The 27910-nt window shown below is 42.3% G+C and overlaps 1 protein-coding gene across 1 annotated transcript; it reads right to left on the bottom strand.

The window, feature by feature from the left end:
- Positions 1 to 521: 521 nt before the first annotated feature.
- On the bottom strand, positions 522 to 27129 carry CYB5R3 (cytochrome b5 reductase 3). Its single transcript, XM_073317233.2, has 9 exons — positions 26986 to 27129; positions 18126 to 18257; positions 13110 to 13182; positions 12297 to 12403; positions 9086 to 9215; positions 7424 to 7507; positions 7241 to 7326; positions 3800 to 3899; positions 522 to 2393 (listed from the first exon to the last, which is right to left on the bottom strand). Exons 1-9 carry the CDS (start codon positions 27004 to 27006, stop codon positions 2221 to 2223), a joined length of 906 nt encoding a protein of 301 aa, XP_073173334.1. The 5' UTR covers positions 27007 to 27129; the 3' UTR covers positions 522 to 2220.
- Between the last annotated feature and the right edge of the window lie 781 nt (positions 27130 to 27910).

Here is a 27910-nt window from a genome sequence, read left to right as displayed (position 1 = left end):
CACTGTCTCATGTGGGCTAACCTCTCCTCAGTTCCTTCTCTACAGCAGAGTCATAGCAAGAACCCAGAAGTAGAGGGGAGGAGGGCAAGTAGTAAAGCATGCCTAGGGGGACATTTTAAAGAACTGCTGTTACTGCACAAGGTGAGTCACTATTTTTCCAACAGATCTCAGCTTAAGTATGGGGAAACTACTATTGAAAAACTATGATACCATCACAGCATGATGACACATTTAAGGCAGGTATGGAAAAATATGTAACCATTAGCAGATTCTCTTTCCAAAAAAAGGAATGGGCCTCTGCCACCAAAGGTGATGTACTAAAACCCTAATACAATAGGGTTTTGAGTACAGACTGAATTTATTCTTCCCTGAATCTAGCTAAGGAAACAGATTTTTTAAAAAATCTGCTTGTTTTTCAATTAGTCCTTTTCCCACCCATGGTAGGATTTTATTAAGAGGCAGCAAGTTCTTTATCTGTATACCTGCACAAGTGGCTTTGCAAAGTTAACACTTACATGAAATGACAATCAGCAAAATATTTTATTTCTTGCACAAACATTTTGAAAAAGCCAGTAAGTGAATATGCATGATAATACAAAACAGCTTGTAATTAACCAGCTATAGAGTTGATCAAAAAAAGTCTTAATACAAGAAAAAAATCTTTGGGTGTGTTTGTCCCCTACAGATACAAGTAACACCAATGCTTCACTTTAAACTTGAACATATTGCCTGCTACAAAGACAGATTTAAATTAGTAGCAGGAACACCTCAGTTGTACTCTGAAGATGCAGTACTGTTCTACCAAAGCCCAAGTTTCAGACTGTAAGAAGCACACATTGATAAGATCTCCCAGAATACATTTAACCTCATTTAGTAGCCTTGCTGCAAAAGGAACCTAGAGTGAATAATAGTATCTTTTCCACCTGTTAAGTGCAAAATACCAGGCTCTACATAGGCACAAGAGAAGGTCCTGCAAATTACTATAACCTCATAGTAATATGTATCTTTGTATCAACATTACTTACTCTTTCAGCCAACAGTTTTAGCAACTCGAACAAGATTTTATAGTTTGACAGCTTACAGGTAGGATTACTGCTGGGAAGTAGAAAATTCTGTATGGAAACATCCATCGATGAGGTACAAGCTGTTTAAGACCCAACTGCAATCAGTCCAGCACTTTTGGATTTGGCTAGACAGATGAAGCTGCTGTCAAACAAATTCTACACATCCTTTTTGGACAAAATTCTCAATGGAGTTTTGCTTGAGCACTGCATGGAGGGTAGATGACCCTGCTCCCCTTAGTAATTTATCACAGAAAGACTAAATTGAGTAGTTTTTGCTAATAGGATTTTAGTACACCTAGAGATCTGCAAGTGAAATCCTAGCATGAACAGTTCTGAAGAGTCATCAAATCTACAGTTTTCTACAGAGGGAACACACCCCACTAGTCTAGCACCTTCAGCTCTTTAAAAATAACTGCTTCAACATTCAAAAGCCCCTGCCTTCAAGAATTAATCTCAGGTTCTTGGGAGGGGAATGGCTAGTAAAGGTGATCAGCTGGAAAAGATTTGCTTTAAGCAAGGTCAGTCCAAAATACAACTGGAAATTATGTTCCTGGTATGTGTATTTATGTTGAAGTGACATCTTACACCATCTCTCTCATAAACCACCAGATTTCAATGAAAGGCCATCCTGAACCTTTCACCTTTGCCAGGTGACAGTGTAAGAGACAGCCATTGTTGACATGCCTGCTGTAAAAGCTTTGTGATTAGTAAGTTCAATAAAGGTGTACTTCCTATACATGGCCATAGTTCATACCAAGAATAATATCCAATATACACAGGGTTGGGAAGTAACTAGTTACCACAGGGATTACAGTGTAAGTAATGTAACAGTCCTCTTCATTCCCCTAAAAATTACGCTTTGGTGCTGAAAATTGACACTAAATTGTAGTCAATCAGTCTCTCTGAAGAATGTGCTAAGGAAAGCACAGCCAAGCATCATATATCACTACGTACCTGCAACCTGGTTAAATTATTTCTTTTTAGTGTTGTGCCAAATTTTGAACTGCATTAAGAAATCTAAGTGATTATAATCTAAAATGTAGCTTCCCAGCATTGTACACCAGCCACCTGTGTGTACTTTGTGTTGTTCCCTGTTAACTAGATGCTTTTCCTTACATCAGCTTCCTTTCCACGCTACAGCACAGCTAAATCTTCTTTAGTAGGAGAATCTCATGTCCTTGGTGTATCCCAGTTTTTCCAGGTTGGGTAAGCAAGCATACTGGATCATTGGAGGAGGACCACACATGAGGATCAGAACGTCATCTTGAGGAGGGGGCATGTGTTCTCTGAGCATGTCTTCACTCACAAATCCCTGGCTATAATCCCAATCTGAATGGAGAGGGCAGAGGGGAAAAAGGTATTTTATTAACAGGCTTTATAACAACACACACCCTTATTTATTATGGGCCAACCAAGAACAGAGCTCCACTGTGCAGCCGATCAGCTAACAGCCCTTGCTACAGAGCAGGAGAGATAAAAGCGGAGCTGCAGTGCGCTCTCTGCTCCAGAGACCTTGGAGAAGGGGGTGGAATCAGGGCATATCCCCTCGAAGCCCCTGCCATGAGCCACCCAGGGCAGGGGGCAGGGAGCACCCCCACCACCCCAGCCCTGACCCCTGTACCCACCACAACCCCAGCCTGACTCCAGTGCCACCCACACATCCCCACTCCCACCCTGAGCACCAAACAGGAGCTGCCCAGGTAAGCGCTCCACACCCAAACCTCCTGGCCAGACCCTGCACCCCAATCCCCAGCCTGCTCCTTCACCCCCAGCCCTGTTCTCAGCACACTCCCACCCTCATCTCAGTGCAGAGAGAGGAAAAGAATGCCTAGCACCAGAGAGAAGGTAGGTACCTACTCTATATGGACAGGGCCAGGACTCCAGACCGGCAGCACGCTGAGCCGACCCTGGCTGGCAGGAGCCAGCGGACGGAGCAGCAGTAGGCTGAGCTGCTCAGCTCACTGCCAGTCTGGAGTCCCAGCCACTGGCTCCGCTCAGCCCACTGCCAACCTTGGTGAACAGAACCCTAGGCCAGCAGTGTAAGATCAGCATTTTAAATGAAGCTTCTTAAACATTTTGAAAACCTTGTTTACAAAATGACAATAGTTTAGTTATATAATATAAAGACTGAGCGAGACCTTCTAAAAAAAACATTAAAATGTATTATTGGCACACAAAACCTTAAAGTGAATAAATGAAGACTCAGCACACCGCTTCTAAAAGGTTGCCAACCCTTGGTTTAGTACCACATGACCTTCCTTCTTAATCCATTGTTTAAGAAAATAAAATAGGTATTTAAGGTGTTATCCCTTTTATAGATTCAGGGTTCCCCAACTTGCTGCTGGTACTGAACACACAAAACTGCTGACCCCAAAAAGGGGAATGAGATTGCCTCTGTTCTCCCATATTAGCCAACACATTTAATCCTCAATTCTTGTGTCAGTAATGCTCTTTTTCTTTCTTCAGAATTTATTGAAACTGGTATCTGGGGGGACTTGTTCAGCTTTGCCTCTCTGAGTTCACGTTTGCTACCAAAGTCAAAGATGAGGACTACGCACTAGCATTCTCCTGACCAGTTTCATAGCTTCGGAGGCACTAGCTACCAACCTTTTCCTCCTGTCAGCTCTGAAGGCATCTAGTTGCCTTAACAGGGGATGAAAAAGTTAGAGGATTCTAGAATTGTAATCAGCCCTAATAATCTGGTGCATTGACAGGAGTGGCATGTTAGATCTTACTCTCAGGTGCTCTGTCCAACGTGTACCAAAGCTTAAAGCGGTCTGGATGCTGAACCTGAACTTCCTCCAGTTCTGATCGTAACAGGATATCTTTCTCAGTCTGCAGGGAAAGGAAAGGAGTTATACTTTCAATAGAGTCCTTCATCCAGTCTCTTAACTGTAACAGATTAAGCCTCACAGAACTCCTGTGCAGTAGCTATTATCTAAATATTAGAGAGAGTTTGAAACATGTATAAGTGAACTCAATAAGATAGTGAGAGTCAGAAACAGATCCCAAATTTCCCAGCTTCTTGATCTTTGATGACCACGCCTTGCCTCATGGAAAGGGATAAAAATAGGTTTAGATTTTTTTTTTTAATAAAACAAAACCACCCCACCACCACATGGTTATTAGATGCAGCATCACAAAACTGAAATGCTGTATTAGCAGTCTTCAGTATCAATTCAGCTTTCATAAAACTTGGGAAATTAAATATTACTGCACAATATCACTATAGTATAAATAATGCTAGGAGACTCAGAGTAGTTTTTCCATCTCCTTTTCAGCCTCACATTATGAAGTGCTGCTAGTCCCTTCATATTCTTCCCAGCCACACAGCAATTTGGCACCAATGAAAGCAAAATATTTGGGACTATGGAGGGAGTTTATCAGCACCTGTTGCTGAGAAGGCACCTATTTCTGGATCTAATGTGAAACTGCATCTGTTACAAGAAAGCTATTTCTGGATCTGACTAAATCAAAGCAGGCATGTGAACCGGACAATAGAAGACATTTTCAATGATCTAGAAGGGAGCTAACAGCATGCTATGAGATTAGCAGTAAGTATTAAATATAAATGTGTAGAGCACCCATGAGGATATAGAATCTCATTTTATTTCCTTCCCATATTTGTAAACACTGTAGACCCTCTTGTATTATTTCCACCTGGGATAATACAAGATATATACACAATCCTAAACACAGATTAATTGGGAGGGAGAAATCTGGAAAGCAGCAAAAAATAAGGACATTTTATGGGTGACAGCAGCAGACAGGAGCTAGAAGTTTGCAACGTGATTTTTGGTTGTGCAAACTCCATGTCTCAGAACAGGGAGACAGCAGGCCCTCTGTACAAAGTTTTGTTAAGACCGTACCTGGAATACGCCAACAGGCTGGAGAGAGTTCAAAGAAGAGCAACAAAAGTGATTAAAGGTGTGAAGGGCTGAGTACAGGGGTAGAGGGGGGAAAAAACCCAGTTATGGAAGTACTTAGTGTATGAACTATCCTTAGAATGAGACATTTTATACTTTAATTGGCTAAATAATGACCAGGAAAGGACGTTTTTTTAAGTGTGTAAAAACCAAGAACGGAGAGGCATTTGGAGTGGTAAAATATTGAGACGAAATGCAAGAGGAAAAATTTAGGCTTAACATCAGGAAATACTTCCAAACAGTAAGGTGCATTAGTCTATGGAACACGCATGCAAGGGAAATGGGACATCACTTGGCACATTCAAGTCTGGGCTAGACATAATTCTGATAAACATAAAATAAGGTCAATCCTATATAGGCAGAGAAGAACTAGATGACCCAACAGGTCTTTTCCATCACCAACTTCTACTATTATCATTTCTACAACATTATCTATGATTAAAATAGCTTCAGTGGACACAAGATAAAAGTTAAAGCACTGAAGATAATCAGTAGCATCATATACTGTCAATCCACACATCTACTTTCATTTGGGTTAGTGTAACTTGATACAATGTACTTAGATACTTGTGCCCAGATTTTCAGAAGTGCTCAGCATCTACCAAGTCCTTCTGAAAACAACAGGAGTTGAGCCCTTTAAAAAAAAATCTGGTTACTTTATTTAGGTGCCTATAATATGACCTTTTGAGAATCTTGCCCTTCATACATTTTGGTATGCGTGGCAGAATGTTATCTGGGTAAGAGTGGCTCGTGTGGTTTAAGAGACAAGTTCAGTACCAATGGAGGGTGTTTGCTACACCATTTAATTAGGGGTATTTGATTACTAGAACCAAATGGGACTAAGACTTCCTATAAACTTACATCCATACCTCTCAGATGGTAGACAGAGATTTGTATCCAAATTAAGCCATCATGTAGCAGCCATAAGCATCTTTTAAATGCCTAATGCTTAGCACAGCTAGATCATGAAATTCGTAAACAAGAATTTCCTGTTTTAAAATTGAGAATATCATTTACCAGTTCTATGACAATCATATTAAGATTCACTGTATCGACCCTTCATTGGAGTTTTGTAAAGAAAGAGACAACATGTAGTGGCATAACACAATGCAACCTTTCAGAGAAGTTGAAATCTGAAAACGGGGCCTGAGTAGACTATGACCCCCAACAGATCAGAAAATATCTTTTTGTGGTGCTGGTTCTACAACAAGTAAGCTGCTATTTCTAATTGCATGGCACTCTCTCCCCCATTTTGCAGTTCTCACCTGTTGGGGACAATTAAGTTTAGGTCACATGGTGCAACTGTGCTCAGAAATAGTCAGATTCATACTTCCCTATGCAAACCTGGTTCCGTGCCCTGGAGGTGGGGGGTATTAATCTTAAAGGAGAGCAAATGATGCTGCTGCTAGATGGGGCAGCTTTAAAATTCTGACAAGGGCTTCTCCCCCCCCTCCCCAAAAAACAAAAACATGCTGGCGGTCAGTTTGGATGAGCTATTGCCAGCAGGAGAGTGAGTTTGTGGGGGTGAGAAAACCTGGATGTGTGCTGGAAATGGCCCACCTTGATTATCATGCACATTGTGAGGAGAGTGGTCACTTTGGATAAGCTATTACCAGCAGGAGAGTGAGTTTGTGTGTGTGGTTTTTGGAGGGGGGTGGGGGGGGTGAGAAAACCTGGATTTGTGCTGGAAATGGCCCAACTTGATGATCACTTTAGATAAGCTATTACCAGCAGGACAGTGGGGTGGGAGGAGGTATTGTTTCATGGTCTCTGTGTATATAATGTCTTCTGCAGTTTCCACAGTATGCATCCAATGAAGTGAGCTGTAGTTCACGAAAGCTCATGCTCAAATAAATTGGTTAGTCTCTAAGGTGCCACAAGTACTCCTTTTCTTTTTGCGAATACACACTAACACGGCTATTACTCTGAAACCATTCAGAAGAAAGAATCCCTGTCTCAAAACACTTACAGTCTGGATAAGGAACATAACAAGAGGACATAGGAAAAAAAGAGGGGTAGATGTCAGGGCAAAAGTTACCAGGCAGTAATGCAGAGAACCGTGTGCTCATTGCAATGGCCTCACATGTGCCTGTTTTTATAGTTTGTTCATTTTTAGCTTAGGGTTTTATGATACTGAATTGTATCTATGTTCTGTACTGTCTCAGCAGAGGTTTGCATATACCTGGGTTTTGTTTTTTTAAACTTAAGGACAATTTTAATGTCTTGCCACAACAAGAAAAGAAGAGTTACCTGATTAGCAAACAGCAGCTGACAAATGGTGGGATCATCTTTGTCCTTCATGATGGCGCGAATGAGCTGCAGCATAGGAGTTATGCCTGAAAAAGAACTGCAGTTAAAACTGGCCATGAGCAATACATCTAATAGCCTTGCAGAAACAAGGTGCACAAAGAATGAAACTTCATTCTTGCATACCAGTTCCACCTGCAATCATCCCAACATATTTCACTGTTTTAAGAACAGGTTCAGATTTCTTCTCAGCGCGAATAGCAAACATGCCTGGAAAAAAGGAGGAAAGGACAAATATTAGGGAGTACTCGCAAACACTAATTTGAACAGAGGACTGGTATCACAAATCCTGAGTTCTAATTCTGATTTATAGTGACTGCCCAGGGTCTGAGACAATCACCTCTCCACTCATTTTCCCATCTGTAAAATGGCAATGTGTCACCTTTTCCTTATAAGGCTATCGTGAGGACAAACAGATATATTTTAAAAGTGCTAACTATTTTAAAAGACGTTGAAAATGAACGCTGCTAGTGTATTATAATTAGACAGAATTTTTGACTCATTTCTCAACATCAAGCTATTATGATTTGCATTTCAGTAATGTCTAGTGGCCCTGAACAAGGAGCAGGAGTCAGGTCTGACAAGGACCATCCTCCACCCCCAACAAGATCAACCTGCCCTCAAGAGCTCACAATCCATTCTCTGTATGTAACAACTATTTCCAGAAGACATCTCAATTGGGTGAGGAAGAAACTTGGCTAAAATTAAGTATCTAAACACTATAATACAAACCCAGTCCATCAGCAATTATTACACAAAGACCACGCCAGTGGATGGTGTTGAATAAGGTCACGACCAGGTTTTAAAAGAGCCCACTCATAGGTCTCTATGGGCTTCTCTTCACCGTGTTGTGGTGTTTTTGTTTTTTTTTTAAAACCTGGAGTTAATTGATTCCCAATTAACTTGAGGTACTTTCTAATGGCTAGTGTGGACACACCACACAGATTTGACAGAGGCTACGAACATTTCTGCTTTATCCTAGGAATCAGCCCCAGCTTGGGATAAAGCCCATTTCTTAATCATGACATTACATGTTCCTGCCTCATTCACAGAGGCCTGGCCAAAATAACCAAGTTTAACCATTGTTAACTGTCATGCAGATGGAATCCTAACGCAGCTACTGGCTCTTTTGCTAGGAATTGAGAGTAGGATTCTGTCAAGCCTTGTCTACACACAGTTTTTGTATCAGTATAACCATGTCAGTTAGGTGTGCTTTCTTTGCAAATATAGTACAATCCTTGCTCTGGGCACAGTTACAGTATGTAAAAGTTGCTTTATCCTGGTGTAGCATATACCAGGCTTACACAAGAAACTTCTGCCAGTATAGCAATGCTGGTTAGGGGTGTGATTTTGGGGCAACATTTCTATGCCAGCAAAAGCCTTAGTGAAACACAGTCATAGTGCCATAAATGTACTTTTGCTGCTATAGTTTATTTCACTTAGGGAACATATATACAGTTCTACCAGCAAAAGCACTCTTGGGAATAGAGCTCTGTCTGTACTACCAGCAAACCTTTGTAATGTAGAGAAGACCTTATTCCCCGTCCTATAGAAGTACGTTTACAACAACAGTATAGCTGCAGGCACTCTAGAGCAGCTGTACTTCTCTAAGTAACCCAATACAGTTAAAGTGGTTCAACTTGTGTGTAGGAAAGGCCAGAACCTCTTTGGATTGCGGGGCGGGGGGTGGAGTCAGCGATCACTACTCCTACATTACAGTGCATCACAATTATATAAGATTTTCGGTGCTTGTTATTCTGGACACAATATTTCCAAAATCAGTCTTGCCTCTTCCCTTGTAGACAAGTAATCCACTGGGACCTCTGAAGTCAATGGTATCCCCTAATTTCAGGCTGTCTAAATTCTGAGACATCTTTCCTCCATCAGGGAACTTTGGATGGACCCCTTTAAAATAAATCTGTTAAAAATAAAGATTAAAAGGAACTGTTTAATTAAAAGAGCTCAAACTAAAGACAAGTTTTTGCCTTAATTTTCTGTAATACACAAATTCATATGCCCAAACTCAAGCAATGAGACATGGTTCTCAGACATGCTAAAACAGAGAGCTGAGAATCCAAAACAGAGAGAGTTCTATTTTAAAGCCAATTGAAGAGGTGAAAATTGTCCTAGGGCAGCTTTGTTATACAGGGATAGACTCAAGACTTGTTAACCTTGGGCCCAATTCTGAGATACCAAGAGCCTGCAGCTTCCAAGTGAAGGCAATGAGAGTAGTGGGTGTTAAGTACTTCAAGATCAGACCCCCTACCAGTAAAGCTATGGGCTTGTCTACATAGGAAAGATATATCTGTATTTACAAGTATAAGGTAAGGTGTGAATTTAAACAAATATAGTTGTACTGGTGTCATTCCCCTCCCCCACTACACACATTCCTATATAAGAGGACCAGTTAGCAATTATCTTTAAGAACTCACTGAGGCAAGGGGAGGTCCCCAAGGACTGAAGGGCAAATGTATTACGTATTTAAAATAAGGGGAACAAAGAGGACCCGAGAAATTATAGACTACTTGGGGATTGGTCCTGCTTTGAGCAGGGGGTTGGACTAGATGACCTCCTGAGGTCCCTTCCAACCCTGAGATTCTATGATTCTACGACTAGTCAGCCTAACTTCAATACCTGTCAAGATACTGACACAAATTATTAAAGAATGAATTTGTAAGCACCCAAATGATAGTGTTATAAGAAAGAGTCAATAGGGATTAGTCAAAAACAAATCAAGCCATGCCAAGTCGTCTTTGGCAAGGTTACTGGCCCAGTGGATAGTAGGGAAGCTGTAGCTCTTGTTTTTACTAAGGCTTTTGACACAGTCCCAGATGACATTCTCATAAGCAAACTAGGGAAATGTGGCCCAGATGACATTAATAAGGTGGGTGCATAAATAGTTCGAAGTAGTTATCAATGGTTCACTGTCAAATTGGGAGGGAGTATCTAGTGGGGTCCCATAGGTGTCAGTCCTAGATCTGGTACTAGTCAATATTTTCATTAATTACTTGGATTATGGAGTGGAGAGTATGCTTATAAACTCTGCAAATGACCCCAAGCTGGGAGGAGTTGCAAACATTTTGGAGGACAGGATTAGAATTCAAAATGATCTTGACAAATTGGAGAATTGGTCTGAAATCAACAAGATGAAATTAAATAAAGACAAGTGCAAAGTACTTCACTTATAAAGGAATAAATCAAATGCACAAGTTCAAAATGGGGAATAACTGACTAGCTGGTAGTGCTGCTGAAAAGGATCTGGGGTTTATAGTGGATCATAAATTGAATGAGTCAACAATGTAATACAGTTATGGAAAAGGCTAATATTATGGGCTATACTAACAGGGGTGTTAGATGGAAGACATGGAAGTATTGTCCCACTCTACTTAACACTGGTGAGGCCTCAGCTGGAACATTGCATCCAATTCTGTGTGCCACACTTTAGGAAAGATGTAGACGAACTGGAGAGAGTCCAAAGGATTTCAGAGCAACAAAAATGATAAAAGATTTAGAAAACCTAACCTATGAGGAAAGGTTAGAAAAAACTGGGCATATTTAAACTTGAGAAAAGATGACGGAGGAAGGACCTGGTAACAGTCTTGAAATATATTAAGGGCTGTTATAAAGAGGACTATGATCAACTGTTCTCCATGTCCAGTGAAGGTAGGACAAGAAGTAACGGGCTTCATCTGAAGCAAGGGAGATGTAGGTAAACTATTAGGGAAAACACTAACTATAAGGATAGTTAAGCTGTGGGATAGGGTTCCAAAGGAGGTTGTAGAATTCCCATCATTGGAGGTTTTTAAGAACAGGTTGAACAAACATCTGTCAAGGACTGTCTAGATCAGTGGTTCTCAACCAGGGGTAAACATACTCCTGGGAGTATGCAGAGGTCTTCCAGGGGGTACATCAACTCATCTAGGTATTTGCCTAGTTTTATAACAGGCTACATAAAAAGTACTAGCAAAGTCAGTACAAACTAAAATGTCAGACAATGACTTGTTTATACTCCTCTATATACACTATACACTGAAATGTAAGTATAATATTTGTATTCCAGTTGATTTATAATTATATGGTAAACAAAATGAGAAAGTCAGCAATTTTTCAGTAATAAAAATACAAAAAAGTGTCACAGCACACTATGTTTGATTTTGTAAGTAAGTAGTTTTTAAGTGATGTGAAACTTGGGGGTATGTAAGACAAATCAGACTCCTGAAAGGGGTACAGCAGTCTGGAAAGGTTGAGAGCTACTGGTCTAGATTTCCTTGGTCCTGTCTCAGCACAAGGGGCTGGACTTGACTTCTTGAGGCCCCTTCCAGCCCTACATTTCTATGGTTCACTTTATAAAGCGTGTCACCGTGTGAGAAAGAAACACCTAATAGGAAACAAAACTCTGAAGAGAGCCAGCAAAGTAATGTAGTAATTTAATACAAAATTCTATCAGCTATAGAAATATTTGCTGAATACCAAAACGTGGCTATTGAGAGGGGAAATTCAGAACATTAGATGATCCAAACTTACCATCTCGCCAAACAGAGCACCAACAATGTTATGGATCAGTGATATCTATGCCTACCAGCTCCCACATTTAATAATGCTCCTGCGTACATCATGCTGACCACATCACCCACGGAACAAGCACACAGGAGTTCAGGCAAGGTTGGTTGCTTCTTAAAAAATATTGAGAGTTTTGTGAACTTCTACAAATTTGATTCCCTTTGCTACAGAAATGTTGGAAATCTGCACTCTCTGTGTACCTATATCTTCAATCCCCTGTCTCATCATATATAGACAAAAAAAAAATCACAGGACGCTATATGAATTAAATCTATATTGATTTGCATGCTGAGGTACCACTGAGTGGAAGCCAACAAGCCATAGTAGAGTTAGACATCATGGAATCACACAAAAGTATTTTTACAACACCATGCTCTTTACTGTAACTTTTAACGGCTTATAACTAGGCAAGTATTGTATGGCACAATGATATCCTTACCTTGATAACAAGATCCACATAGCCTTTGTCGTCATCGCTGGAGACTGGTGTGTAGGGTCTGACAACCAGATTTCCATTAATCCGTGCAGAAAGATAAATATGCTGTCCTACAAGCAGCAGAAGGGAAGAACAGGTTTATTTTTGAGGGGCTATTCTGAGCCAATTCTCTTTCACTGTAGCTGACAATGACTTGGTGGAAAAGCCAGATTGGGTCTTAAGGTTCTCTTTACCCCTTTGGTCCAGAAGCAATAATTTTTCCCTTGCTCGCCTGTATTTCCATACTACCTTGCTAGATTTCTTCCTCCAGTCTGCATGAAATCCAGCTGAATAGGCACAGTCTTCAGCTACCCCAGCCTTAGAGAGCAGTTCTCCAACCCGGAGCTCAATCATGTTTGTTATTTACTGTAGCAGCCATAAGCATAAATTTAGATATTATATATTACACACATATACAGATGTAAAAAAGGATGTTCAAGGATGACTCACACGTTCAAGTGTTATTAGCACCTCATTAACACACGTCACTTACACATAACTGAACATAAGGCATACTATAAAGGTGTCCTAGGAACTCCATATTTAAGGCTGCATTTTGATATGCATTTAGAGCATGATTTTTTTTTATTTCATTTTACTTTGCAACTGGAATGAATCAGATGATGTCACAGGAGAGGATACAACAACATCAATAGCATTTAAAATGTTTTTTCAAGTAGTTCTTGTAGCCCATACGGCCTCATAGGTCTGTGACAGGTATAATTAACAAAGCTTTCATTCATGATGATAAAACCAGGCTGCCAATATAAAACATACCAACAGGGAGACCTAGAATGTGCTCTCGAGTTGGAAGGGCAAAGCGAAATCTTCTCGTGTCATGGCTAATTTCCTGAAATGGGAAAAAAACAAAACCATCACACACACTGTTGGAAATACTTTGTATTTTGTTAGCCGTTTTTGTTTTGTTTTTAACAGATACGTCAGTCAGGCTGTTTCTAAAACTTAGTTTCACCCTAATCCACAGATATGTAACTGAAACTGTTTCAGCACTCTGTATATGCTATAAAATAGGAAATCAATTTAGCACTGTTTCACTGCTGTATCAAAAGTATACTTTCCACTCAAATTCCTTGAAAGCCTCTCTCTTTTCAAGAAATAAGAAAAAACATTGATATTTCAGTTTGTGAGGTCAAAAAACAACAATACCTAATACAAATGCAAAAAAAAGGAGGGGGGAGAGAAACTACAGGAAAAAATATTTCAGATTTAACAAAGATCAATAAAAACTACTTATTTGCAATTTAGTATAGGCTATAACTTTATAATGCTCTGCACTTGTACAGAACACGATCCAAAGATCTCAATGAGGATCTAATCAGTTCTTCATTTGTAGTTTAAATTTAGATAAAAGACAAAAAGGAGGAAGTTCAATGGCAGAAGTTTCAGAAACAGTTCAACAAAAGACTTATTTTTGGCTAAGTTGTAAATCAGATGAATTAGTTATTCTAATTTAGTTTTGGAGCAGAATACTGGAAAGGACACTGGTGGGTATAAGAGGGAAACAACAACTATCAAGTTGGTCTCCTTTGTTACATTAGTGCTTTAACATGTTTATATAAAGTTTCCTTAATTATAATGGGAAAGAACACACACTGCAGATTAGAGCCCTGCTATAAAACTTGGGACCTTATTAATGATTTCAAAATTATTTATCCCCAAATAAATCAAAGCGATTTATTTCTCAAAGGTTATGATCATAACTCTTTAAACAGTATAAGTCATGATCATTGGACCAAAGTGACACTTCAGTTTAGATAAAAATATTAAGTGATATGTAATGTATTTGGATGGGGAGAATGAACAAGCACTAATGAGACATTGTTTCATTTTCCCCTTTCCACTCCACCTTGTATGCTTTTGGTTTCATTACAGCATACTTAGGGTCTGAACTCTAGTGCTATTTATTACTTTGCAGTCCTTAGATTGGGGAGGGCAAACTACAGCCCACCTCCTGCTGGGGAGCGGGGTCTGGGGCTTGCCACGCTCCAGCCAGGGAGCAGGATTGGGGGCTGCTCCACGCAGCTCCCGGAAGTGGCAGCATGGCCCCCCTCCGGCTCCTATGCGTTCCAATGGCCCCCTCCAGCACTCCAATGGGAGCTGCAGGGGCGGTGCCTGCGGACGCGGCACCATGCAGAGCAGCCTGGCTGCACCTCCACATAAGAGCCGAAGAAGGGACATGCTGCTGTTTCTGGGAGACGCTTGAGGTAACACCGCCTGCAGCCTGCACCTCTGAGTCATGCCCCAAGCCCCTCCCCTAGGCCTGCTCCCCCTCCTGCCCTCGATCCCAGCCCAGAGCACCCTCCCGCACCTCAAACCCCTCATCCCCAGCCCCACCCTAGAGCCATCACCGCACTCTCCCACCCAGAGCCCTCTCCCGCACCCTGAAGGCCTCATTTCTGGCCCCACCCTGGAGCCCACACCCCAACCCCAATTTTGTGAGCATTCATGGCCCGCCATACAATTTCTATTTCCAGATGTGGCCCTCGGGCCAAAAGTTTGCCCACCTTTGCCTTAGATAAATACTTAGCACTTCTGCAGAGTTTTCATATGTAATGCTTTACAGAGGTGGGTGGGCATCATTTCCCCCCATTTATAGATGAGGAAATTGAATCACAGAGCTGTTAAGCGACTTGCCCAGGGCACACAGCAAGACAGTGAGAGCAGAAAAGAGAACCCAGGTCTCTCAGTCCAATGCCTCATCCATTGTACCACATTGCATCTTCTTATAAAAGATCCCTATAAAATGTAATAGAACACCCCTTATATACAATGGTTAAATACCCATAGAAGTGGTATCTATTAAATTAGATATGATTGTAGAATAGTTGCTACAAATAGGTTTTGTTCCTATTAAACTCTATTGGACTTTTCCCTAAAGGTTCACTTCAAATCAATTGGACTCCCGCTTTTACTATGGATATTAGAATCAGACTCTTAGGCTATGTCTACACTTCAGACCTTACAGCAGTACAACAATACCATCACAGTTACAATGCTGTAAGGTCTCTCGTGTACCTGCTCTACTCCGACAGGACAGAGCTCTCCTGTCAGCATAATTAAACCACTCCCAACCAGCAGCGGAAGCTATGTCTGCAGGAGAGCATCTCCTGCCAGCGTAGTGCTGTCCACACCAGCACTTTTGTTGATGAAATTTATGTCAGACGGGTGTTTTTTACACCTGACTGACAAAAGTGCTAATGCAGACATAGCCTATAGGCTCGTCTACACAAACACTTAGTTCATGGCAAGCTGGGGTGTAAATCTACCTCGCGCTAGCCTGCCACACATTAAGTGTCCATGTGAACCCTGCTGCCGCACACTAGAAGTTCTGTAATACTCTACGAAGTGAGACCATATCTACACTATGGGTGCTACAGTGGCAGAGATATGGTGCCGCAGCTATGCTATTGTAGTATAGACACTTCCTACAGCAATGTAAGGGGTTGCTAGGCTGACAAGTTTTCTTCTGTCCATGGAGCTGAATCCACACTGAGGGTTAGGGCGGCATGACTACAGCACTCAAGGATGTGAATTTTTCACATCCCTGAGTGTCAGAGCTATGTCAACCCAACTTAAGCATAGGACAGGCCTGAGTCCCAGGGAAGTGACATAACCAAGGATAGAAAAAGTTACTGACAGTTGTTGCTCAAGTAGGAAAGTCCTACTAGTTCCATTTAATGTGAGATGCATTCTGCCTGTGCCAAAGGATTACGGTTTATTTAGGTGTTAAATAGGTGTAAAATTAAGATCTGATTGTTCATTAGAAGGGATTCCAAACAGGAATCTAGAAAGAAAGAAATGCAGTGAACATAATTTCTGTTATAGTAAAATGCCTTTTCTCTTTATCACCTCGTCACTTAACTGGAATGTCACATCAACCACAAAGGTGTCCAAATATGATGATTTTACTACATCATAAGATAGGATTCTAAAGAGAAACTGAATGGTTTACAGAGGTCTAAATGCATAATTCTGTTTGCCAAGGCCTCATCTACACTACAAAACCGACCCATAATAAGTACGACTGATGGCAACAGTTGTTAAGCCATGGTATAACAATGGTTAGGTGAAACAGTGCTAAACACAGTTGGTCCTTGTTTAACAAATGGACCATGCTGAGCACGCTCTCTTCTGCATCTGTTAGCAACAACTGTTGCTAACATTACTATTTGGTAGTTTTGAAAAGGCCCTCATTCACAAAAAAGTGAATGCAATGTGAACAAATGCAATGAAGTTTGTGGGCAGTTTGAAACAATGGCTCTCTGGTGGCATGAACTGGTATTATGCACTTCAAAGGAGTGATAACAGTGAAACCTAGTAACAATTCAGGTTGTAACACTGTTAGTGATTTCACTAACTGATGTAAACATGCTATAAAGGAGAGGAATTCCTGTATTAACAACAGCTGCACAATCTAGTGTGAGAAGCAATGCATTTTGGCATCGGGCTGGGCAGAATCTGGGTTGAGCTTCAGAGTACTACCACTCCCCTTACCCAGTTCAGCCTTTGGGAAGGAAGGGGAAGAATGACCACAGAAAACACACATGTGCATGGAGTCCACTTAAGAAAGTAGTTCTCTCCCATCAGAAGATATCCTGTAACTAATAAAATTTGTTTTCAAATAAGGGTAGGTTTATACATCAAAAGCTGCAGGATCACAGCTGCACCAGTGCAGCTGTGTCGCTGTAACTGTTTACTTAAGATACTACTACACTGATGGGAGAGCTTCTCCCATTGGCATAGTTAATCCATGTCCACAAGAGGCAGTAGCAGCTCTCCTGTGGACATAGGGCTGTCTACACCAGGGGTTAGGTCAGTATAAATGCATCTCTCAGGGGTGTGGATTCTTCACAGCCCTGAGCAATGTAGTTATACAGATGTATGTTTGTAGTGCAGGCCTGACCTAAGCTCCATATTCAAACTGAAAATCAATTGTGCAACACACTTCTGTATCTTGGAGACTTTTCCAAATAGTGACTGATATTTTTAACCTTAAAACCCTAAGAAGTTCTCATCCAATTCAATTTAACAGGTCTTAAAATACTCAGCAGTGCACACAAGAAGTTACATTATTCCCCATACCCACACACAAGTGGATTTTGCAACACTGAAGTGTAAATGACGAAGGTCACCGTTCATTTTAGCAAGAAACATGTTTTCATTAAGGTAGTATTTTTTCCAAAGCGGCTATAGATTTCCAAACATGTTTCCTGTTTATGTGAGAAGTCTTTTTTGACCTCCCATCCACACAGATATAAACTGCATTACAATACGTGTGACTAGAACTGATCTTAAAATGAGTCTCTCTTCTCCCCTCTTCCCAAACCCATGGAAAATCCGGATGAAAGTGAAAAAAGGTTTGCACAGGAAAGAATCAAATCCTGCAGATTTTAGGGATTTAGGGTGACGCGTTCCACAGGATAATCCGGAAGAGACAGTCTTTCCCATTGGCCAGGCATGGAGACAACACTAACTAAACAGTAGGAATTCAGAGTCTCGGTTTTAAAAAAAATCAGAGGTTGTCAAGTTTACATTGTGTCATAAGCGCTGGATAAACTAGGTAAAAAGCATTTGCTCTCTGCTTTGTTTCAATATAAACGTTTACATAGCTTAACCAGAAACAGAACTCCGCAGCCTTCAAACTTTTACAATTCTCAACAGGGCACAATATTGCTGCAACATTACTCAAGTTGTAGAATGCTATGGGCATTATAGATCCATAGGGAAGTGCTGTCAGCGTGCTCAGTCCTGTACAAGCGTGCACGCACTTACCTCTTTGTCAATCAGCCTCAATGGGTATTTCATTTCAGGGTCCTCCAGGGTAATTGCAGGAGGGGGTTTCCTGAAGAGTCTCATGATCAAGCTGTAGACTAGCCATAATGGGTATGTCACAATCCCTCCAAGCTGCAACAATGCATAAAGACAGAATATTAACATCGCTGTTTGTTTTAGTGAAGTGATACCATGATGATAATGTCATGTCAGAAACAACCCATGAGAGATATCCTCAGTTTTTGCATGCTTATATTAGAAGCATACAGAAAACAGTCCATTCAAAGATACCTCAGTGCAGTAAGTGTAAAAACTGGTTTACCATATAAATAATGTGGTAGTTTAGATACACATTTAGTTTGCCTTAGTCTTTCTGGACTCCTAGGACTCAGCTATCACAGCATGGAACAGATTATAGACATGATGGTAGATTTATTCTGCCTCTTGTTTTCATATGTCCAGTTAGTCATTTAGAACAAATCTTCTCCCTTTGCAGAGGGTCCATGCAAGGGTGGCACAGGCATAAGAATGGCCATACTGGGTCAGACCAAAGGTCCATCCAGCCCAGTATCCTGTCTGCCAATGGTGGCCAATGCCAGGTGCCGCAGAGGGAGTGAACCTAACAGGTAATGATCAAGTGATCTCTCTCCTGCCATCCATCTCCACCCTCTAACAAACAGAGGCTAAGGACACCATTCCTTACCCATCCTGGCTAATAGCCATTAGTGGACTTAAATTTATGGAGGTTCTCTAGTTCTCTTTTAAACCCTGTTATAGTCCTAGCCTTCACAACCTCCTCAGGCAAGGAGTTCCACAGGCTGACTGTGCACTGTGTGAAGAAGAACTTCCTTTTATTTGTTTTAAACCTGTTGCCCATTGATTTCATTTGGTGGCCCCTAGTTCTTATATTATGGGAACAAGTAAATAACTTTTCCTTATTCATTTTCTCCACACCACTCATGATTTTATATACCTCTATCATGTCCCCCCTTAGTCTCCTCTTTTCCAAGCTGAAAAGTCCTAGTCTCTTTAATCTCTCCTCATATGGGACCCGTTCCAAACCCCTAATCATTTTAGTTGCCCTTCTCTGAAGCTTTTCTAATGCCAGTATATCTTTTTGAGATGAGGAGACCACATCTGTATGCAGTATTCAAGATGTGGGCATACCATGGATTTATACAAGGGCAAGAAGATATTGTCCATCTTATTCTCTATCCATTTTTTAAATGATTTCTAACATCCTGTTTGCTTTTTTGACTCCCACTGCATACTGCGTGGATGTCTTCAGAGAACTAGCCACAACTCCAAGATCTCTTTCCTGATTAGCTGTAACTAAATTAGACGCCATCATATTGTATGTATAGTTGGGGTTATTTTTTCCAATGTGCATTACTTTACATTTATCCACACTAAATTTCATTTGCCATTTTGTTGCCCAATCACTTAGTTTTGTGAGATCTTTTCGAAGTTCTTCACAGTCCGCTTTGGTCTTAACTACCTTGAGCAGTTTAGTATCGTCTGCAAACTTTGCCACCTCGCTGTTTACACCTTTCTCCAGATCATTTATGAATAAGTTGAATAGGATTGGTCCTAGGACCGACCCTTGGGGAACACCACTAGTTACCCCTCTCCATTCTGAAAATTTACCATTTATTCCTGCCCTTTGTTCCCTGTCTTTTAATCAGTTCTCAATCCATGAAAGGATCTTCCTCTTATCCCATGACAACTTAATTTACTTACAAGCCTTTGGTGAAGGACCTTGTCAAAGGCTTTCTGGAAAGCCAAATACACTATATCCACTGAATCCCCCTTGTCCACATGTTTCTTGACCCCTTCAAAGAACTCTAATAGATTAGTAAGACATGATTTCCCTTTACAGAAACCATGTTGACTTTTGCCCAACAATTTATGTTCTTCTATGCGTTTGACAATTTTATTCTTTACTATTGTTTCAACTAATTTGCCCGGTACTGACATTAGACTTACCGGTCTGTAATTGCCAGGATCACCTCTAGAGCCCTTTTTAAATATTGGCATTACATTAGCCATCTTCCAGTCATTGGGTATAGAAGATGATTTAAAGGACAGGTTACAAGTCACAGTTAACAGTTCCACAATTTCACATTCGAGATCTTTCAGAACTCTTGGGTGAATGCCATCTGGTCCCGGTGACTTGTTACTGTTAAGTTTCTCAATTAATTCCAAAGCCTCCTCTAATGACACTTCAACCTGTGACAATTCCTCAGATTTGTCACCTACAAAGGACGGCTCAGGTTTGGGAATCTCCCTAACATCCTTAGCCATGAAGACTGAAGCAAAGAATTCATTTAGTTTCTCCACAATGACTCATAGGAGCCCTCTGTGCAGGAACAGATTTTAAACATAGGACCATATTATATCATTCTCTACATGGTCTACTCCCACACAGCAGATGGGGTTGTGACGGGAACCCCTGGGGTGCCACTTGGAACTGGGGTACCACTGAGCTCTGACCCACCAGCCTGGGCTCCCTCTCACACTGTGCTGCTCTGACAAGTTGCGAAGTCCTCCAAACTTGCACTTTCACCAGCATTCACACAGGTAGGGACACACCCAGCTGCAGTTACATGCAGGCTCTCTAACCATCAGCCTCCCAGCCTAGGACCCCAGAGCAGTACCATCTTGCCCTGGTCAAATCTGGCCAGTATATGGGTTTAACACCCAGTCTGCCTCTCCCTCAATGTGAAGGAGCACCGTGCACGCTTGTAGTAACCAAGCTGAGATTTTCCCCAGTCACCTTAGTCAAACGCACCCTGGTTTGGATGAGAACATAAAATAAATTTATTAACTATAAAAGGTAGATTTTTAGTGATTATAAGGGATAGCAAACAAATCAAATCAACAAAACATGCAAACTAAACTTAATCAATGACATAGGTTGGATATGAATAGCAAATCCTCACCTAAATGAAGAAACAGGCTGCAGATTCTTAAGGGGCAAGCTGCGCTAGCTTACAGTTTGGAATCCCCAGGTGTTTCATTCACAGGCTAAAAATCCCTTTAGCCCGGGTACAGTGCCCCCCCACACACACACACACCGCCGTTCAGTCTTTGTTCCTCAGGTGTTTCCAGGAGTCTCTTTGGGGCAGGGAGTCAGTGAAGAACCACAATGATGTCACATCCCTGCCTTAAACAGATTTTGAATATGGCAGGAACTCTTTGTTTCAAAACTTAGTTCCCACACCAGTCAGTGGAAAAACACTGATATTCCAAGATGGAGTCCAGTCCCTGCTGACCTGGGCACATGTCCTTGTAGTGTTACAGCAGCCATGAGTCAGAGGCTGTTCCTCAGGAAGGCTCCCAGCCTGCAGAGTTGCCAAGTCTCACAAGATAAGGGAGATATGCTTCTTCTAAGGCCTTCCCGAATGGGCCCTTCCCAGCCAGCGATCCAGACTGAGAGCCTTTTGCCTAGTGGGCATTCCCCAGGTGTAAACACATTTGTAATACAGATATATAGTCAATATTCCTCACTTCAGATACAAAAATGACTTTCTTCCTCTGGGGATGGGGAGTGAAAGATTTTGCCCCTCCACCAGAAGGGGCAGGGAACTCCATTTTCTTTTTTTCAAATGTTACATACTGCATTGGTGCACTACAACTTCCAGAAGGAATTTAAGACATAACTGGGCATTTTTCCACTTTCGCTAGCTTATAAAACGAAGTAATTTGATTGGCTGTTTTCAAGTCATAGTGCTATAAATGTGATGGCTATTGAACACTATAGCAACTCATGTCAAGAAGCTACTAATATAAACAACCATTTGTGGCAGATTCAGATCATTTTTAGTGTGTTACGGAGGTATCTGCTCAAAAAAATTTAAATGAAGCCAGAATAGCTTAAACCCTCTCTTCCTAGAACTTTGCTGTACTGAATTAACATACAAAAGTCTCAAGTAGGGGTTTTTGTATTTTATCCATTAGCATCACAGGAGCTTTGAAACAGGTCCCCATTCCCCCCCCCCCCCCAACTAATCTTGTTTTAACTGCAAATACTGATGTTATGCATGCACACCAGTTTCTAATGGATCTAAAGCTAACAAGACTATTTACATTTCCATGTTTCTGCGGCACCATTACATGTCAACTCTGAGGGCTTGTCTACACTTACAGTTCTGCACCAGTGCAGCTGCACCACTGTAGCACTAAGAGAAGACGCTACCTATACCAATGAGTGAGCTTCTTCTGTTAGCGTAGGTACTTCACCTCCCCAAAAGTCAGTAACTACGTTGATGGGAGAAGCCTGCCCATCAACATAATGCTGTCTACACCAGGAGTTCAGTCAATATAACTGTGTTGCTATGGGCTGTAGATTTTCCTCAACCTTGAGCGACAGTTATTCTGACATAAGGTTACAGTGTAGACCAGGGCTAAGACGACTGTTCGTTAATTGCTGATGCAACAATAGCAAAAAACTATATCACACAAAAGGTTACTTTTTATGTTCAATTTCTTGGTGACAGAGATGGACAGAATACTGAATAGAAATTCCAGATTACAGAAGATTTTTTGAGGCCGACCAAATTTTAGGCCTAACGTAATGTAGTGTCCTTTAAAGATGCAGTTATCAATTAGCAAAGGAGCAGCTACAGCTAATTAAATGAGCACAGGATTGCGAATCAGGAGCCGAGGCTCTATTCTCAGCTCTGTCACTGACATGTTGAGTGACCTCGGGCAAGTCACTTCATCTCTTTGTAAGTCAGTTTCTCCATCTGTAAAACGGAGCTAAATCCACCCCAACTTTGTGAACTACTTTCAGTCCACATATGGCAAGTACTGTAAGTGCAAAGTATTATTGTAACTTATTACATTGTTATATCACATTTACATCTTCTTCTGAAGCACAGGACAACCACCACTTTTAGAGGCAGGGTGCTGCACTACATATCCGTCACGATATGGGAATTTCTACCATTAGTTTTGATCCACACGACTAATACGCTGTCTGCTTCATAAATGCAGAATGAAAGGCACTTTGTTATTTATGCTCAGTTAGTGCAAGAGCCTCTCGGGATTCTGCTTCAAAGGAAAAGTACAGTAGGGCAGTTCAGATACATTCTGATCCAGCAGCTAAAGACTTATTGTCAGCTGATGGGAAAAACATGGACTGGTTGCTTTCCAAAATAATTCATCACTCTTGCTAAGAAAACAGGCCTGAAATATACTAGCAGGACAAACAATGTTCTGTACACTCCTAATATAGGGCATCAATCAAGACATAAATCAAGATAGCTCCCTTGAAGTCAAAGGAGCTAGACCAACTTACAGCAGTTGAGTGATTGTGAGAAGGCAAGTTCTCTCTCCAAACATTGCTCTGGCAAGTCCTGCTCTCTAACGAGGCACATCCTAGCTACCAAAGATAAAACCTCCTGTTCTGAAATAATTTATTATTGCAATTGAACAAGCGCAGTATTTTATGAAAAGTTCTACTTTTAACAATGGCATTTTACTACAGGTACAGGATCCTCGACTCCTGAACTGGGGCGTGGTCAGTAGCATACAATGAAATACTTTCAAATGTATTGCCTTTAGAGCAGTGGTGGGCAACCTGCCGTCCACCAGGGTAGCTGATTGCGGGCCGGGAGACATTTTGCTGACATTGACCGTCCACAGGCATGGCTCCCCACAGCTCCCATTGGCTGGGAACAGCGAATCGCAGCCACTGGAAGCTGCGGGGGGCTGTGCCTGCGGACAGTCAACATCAGCAAAATGTCTCACAGCCTGCAATCAGTTTACCCTAGTGGGCCGCAGGTTGCCCACCACTGCTTTAGAGAGTGCATGTTACTGCCAGGAGTTACTGGGCTGCTATGTTTGTCTGGAGAGAGGGCAACAACTGAGAGCAGCGCATCAGGCATATTCTGAGGGAGATAATTTGTGGCAAAATACTCAGTCACTGAATTGTAATAAAATAAGAGCAATGAAAAACCTTTCTAGGAGAGCGTCTTACATCATCCAGGATGCTCAGCTGTTATCTCCCCATCCCAGCCTAGACCCACCTTTTAAGAAAGTTTAATTAGCATAGAGGGGTTGTTTGTGGTTTTGGAGGGGACATGTACATTTTGTCACTGTGCCTTTATCATGTACCCATCTTTGCTCTCTGCTTTTGTGGTCTAGAAGCAACAGTATCTGAAGTTCTACAGTTTATAGCTGCCTCCAGTCTATTCGTACAGGTCACCCTCAAACACCCACAGTTAGAAATATTTAAGCAGGTGCACTGGAGAAAGGGGGTGGAAATGAGAGGTTAGACAGCTGCTGGAAAAGGGTAATGATGCATGCTAATGACCGTTAACACTTTTCCACACAGACCCATCTCTTAACAAGCCACATAACTGTGCAAAGGTCTGATAGTTCATGGTATCATTTTTTAAATCAGATCGTGGCAAGGAAAAGGAAATCTGATAAATAAGCAATATAAATGAATAAGAACTTACTTTAATTATTCCATATAAAGAGTCTTCATTTTAGCATGTATACTGAGGCCTGTGTGCATTATGTACACAAGTAGAATATCACAAGTTAATCTCCTTTCCTTTTTTCCCACCTCTTCTAAGTAGTCAGTATACAAGTATTCAATATCTCTGGAATCCATCTGAAATTACCATATTTCTAAACAAATACATATTAAATTGTCAAGTCAATAAAACATATGAACTTAAATTTAGACAAGATGGTAAGACGACACAGATACAGACATCCTTAATGTGCTTGCTTTCAGAATTCATAAAGCACTCTGATACAGCAGATATGAGCCAGAGTATAAATGCCATCAGAACTTCTTTCCTCCATATCTAGGCACCTGTACTCAGGCTAAAATTAAGATCCCATTTATGTTTAAGCAGGCCTTCACGAATAGAAGAGGGAGGATGTTCTACTGTACATCAAGAGACTATGAGCCAGATTTTCATTTGATGAATATGAGCACAGTTCCACTCACAATTTATCTCAGCTGAGAACCTAACCCATAAACAAGTGCTGCTTAAACTGACCTATACGGGGAATCTCAATGAAATGAGCGTTTGGAACCAGGAAGAACTCAATAAAGACAACCATAACACAGATACTATTAAACTGGATTTTGCCCAGGTTAAAAAGTTGTGGGAAAGTCATGCAACTGCTGACAACTGATAGTATTTAAACGCTCACTTTTGCCTAACATTGGTCTGTCAAAAACCTTTCAACAGAAAAATACTTTTAAGAAATAAACTTAAATTACTTTAGTTTTCTGCCAGATAATTTTAAAGTAGAGAATTTATTTAGAAATAAAGTTGACTGTACATTCTTAGATTTAAAGGACAACTCATTCACTCACAGAATGGTTCAAAGAGTTTGTGCCTCCTCTTCTATGGGACCTTTACTTACTATTCTGAATTACACTTAAATCAGCAAGGATGCAAGCCCTTATCAATGAGTAGTATATTTAATATCGATCTTTTTTTTTTTAACAACCACCGCTCCCATCAGAATGGGAAATACAGCATTAAACTAATAATATCCTCACAGTGCTAGTGCTATATTCTACTTATAGCTGAACACGAACTTTTGTTTAAACTTTTTAACTGATTTTTAACAAAGGACAGAAGTGTAGTGCTTCAGACATACACACAACCCCGTGCACTGAAATCCAATGTAATCCAATTTCTTAAGATTCTTCCTAGGAAGATGGCTGGTCAGCCCTCCCTCCCAAGCCTCCCTCTACCAGTTATTTGGCTGTATAATGAGTGCATTATAAAAAAAAAAATCAATGAATTTTGCACCTTCTGGAGCTACACACCCAGAGTACAAGCACTGCACCTTACAAAGCATGTGAAAACTGAAAGCGAGGACACTAGATCATAGCTGAAAAGCAACCAGCCAGCCCCGCATCCTAGGCCTTTGCCAATGACCTTCTAAAAGATAGGATGTGGGTGTGATAAGCGCTCGTCTTCAGGCACATTCAATCTGTCAGTTTGCAAGGGAAAAAAGAAAACTGTGCTTCTCAACATTTAAGGTCACTAGCTCTTTCAAAACAGAATGTCTATTGTTATCACACACACCCACTTTTTACTGAAGGGTGATGAGAGCAGTTGCATTGCTTTGTAACATGCCTTACATATTCCGTTTCCTGGTTAATGGAAGCTTTAAAATACACTCAGACCCATGAAAAAATTAAGTGACACTATGTCATTTAACGCCAGTGTTTATAGATACCCGCAACGTGTTTAAGAGAGGAAACGGGGTGGAGGCAAGTTTAGACGCCATAGGCTGGTGCCCATCCAGAAAACAGGAATCTGGAATGTTTTTCCACTGACTGTCAAACACGATGACTCACAAACTCCACCGCACAAGCCTTGGAGCAGCTGATGAGGCCCCTAAGAAAGGCTTTACGGGTCCCCCCCTCTCCCGCCTTGGCATTGCTAACGGACCACCGCCAAACCCCTTCGCTTTTGCAGGCAGCAAACCAACTGCACCCGCTAATCCTGCGGGCAGCAGCTTCCACTCCCCAAGTTATTTGGTTTGCGTGGATGGTCAACAGACCTTGGGTGCGGCACCCCTCTAGATACGGCACCGGGGTGCCCCACACAGACGCGCGCCCGGGGGGGGGCAGAGAGGGGGCACAGGGCAGAGACGGGGCGCTTGCACGCAGCAAAGGGCTCCACCGTGCAGCACTGCAAAAGGGAGCGCCAGGGTGGGGCCCTGTTCCCGGCGGAGAAGGGGGTCGGGGGGGGGGCAGTCTCAGCAAGAGGCCCAGCTGCCTCGCCTCGCCCCATCGCGGAAGAGGCGCCCTGCCCGCTGCGAAGGGCTCCAGAGCCCCCGCCCCTCCGGGCAGGAGCAAGCGGCCGCTTACCGTGCTGAGCTGCGCCCCCATGCCTGCGCCGGGCTCCCTCTCTGCTGCTGCTGCTGCTGCTGCGCCGGCGCTGAGAACAACCCAGAGGCCGCGCGCCGCCCCCCTCCGCGCGGTGCGCTACACTGTGGCGAGTCAGCGGCGCCTCCAGCGCGCTCCGCCCCGCGCTGTCACCGCCCGCCCCGCCCCTCGGGCCTGCCTCTCCATTGCTGCAGCCCCTTGCCCGTCACGCGGGCTGACAGCTCGCCGGGTTCCGCCCCCCCCCCCCCCGCGCGCGGGCGCGCGCGCCGCCTGGCTGCGGGAGGGAGGGGCCTGGTTCCCCACCCTGCGGCCGGCTCTGGGGTGTGGCTGCGCCCGAGGGAGGCGCGGGGAGGGGGAGCGTTCCGCGTGCAGGGGGCGGGTAACCCGCAAGCCACCCTGCCTGCGGGGCGGCCTCGCAGTGGGGGGTGAAACCTTGAATTCCCCTTCCGTGGAGCTGGGAGCCGCTGCCGGGGCGCGTTGGCTGTGGCTGGTTCTCCAGACAGACAATGCTGTAGGAAGAGTGGGGAAAAAAAAAAAAAGGAGGACTTGTGGCACCTTAGAGGCTAACAAATTTATTTGAGCATAAGCTTTCCTGAGCTATAGCTCACTTCATCAGATGCATTCAGTGGAAAATACAGAGTATTACTCATTAGTGTCCTCACGGGCAGCCCGAAGGCGGGTGTGTCAGGGTTCCTTCCCCACGCTGAACTCGGGGGTACAGATGTGGGAACCTGCATGCAAGACCCCTGAAGTTTATTTTTACCAGCTTAGGTTAAAAACTTTCCCAAGGCACAAATTCTTTGCCCTTGGAAGGTATGCTGCCACCACCAACTGATTTAGACAAAGAATCAGGGAAAGGACCACTTGGAGTTCCTGTTCCCCCAAAATATCCCCCTAAACCCTTACA

The sequence above is a fragment of the Lepidochelys kempii genome, chromosome 1, assembly GCF_965140285.1.
Source record: "Lepidochelys kempii isolate rLepKem1 chromosome 1, rLepKem1.hap1, whole genome shotgun sequence".
Taxonomy (NCBI): Eukaryota; Metazoa; Chordata; order Testudines; family Cheloniidae; genus Lepidochelys; species Lepidochelys kempii.
The sequence above is the reverse complement of the archived record's forward strand: the minus strand, read 5'-3'. Positions and strand labels throughout refer to the sequence as shown.

What these genes read in the sequence shown, in the direction of transcription:
- CYB5R3 (XM_073317233.2), bottom strand. Translation starts at nt 27,006, where the DNA reads ATGGGGGCGCAGCTCAGCACG. An exon ending in CATTCTAGGTCTCCCTGTTG is followed by an intron (nt 12,404 to 13,109) that starts GTATGTTTTATA and finishes TGCTGCTTGTAG; the next exon opens with GACAGCATATTTATCTTTCT. An exon ending in GTTGGACAGAGCACCTGAGA is followed by an intron (nt 2,394 to 3,799) that starts GTAAGATCTAAC and finishes CTCTCCATTCAG; the next exon opens with ATTGGGATTATAGCCAGGGA.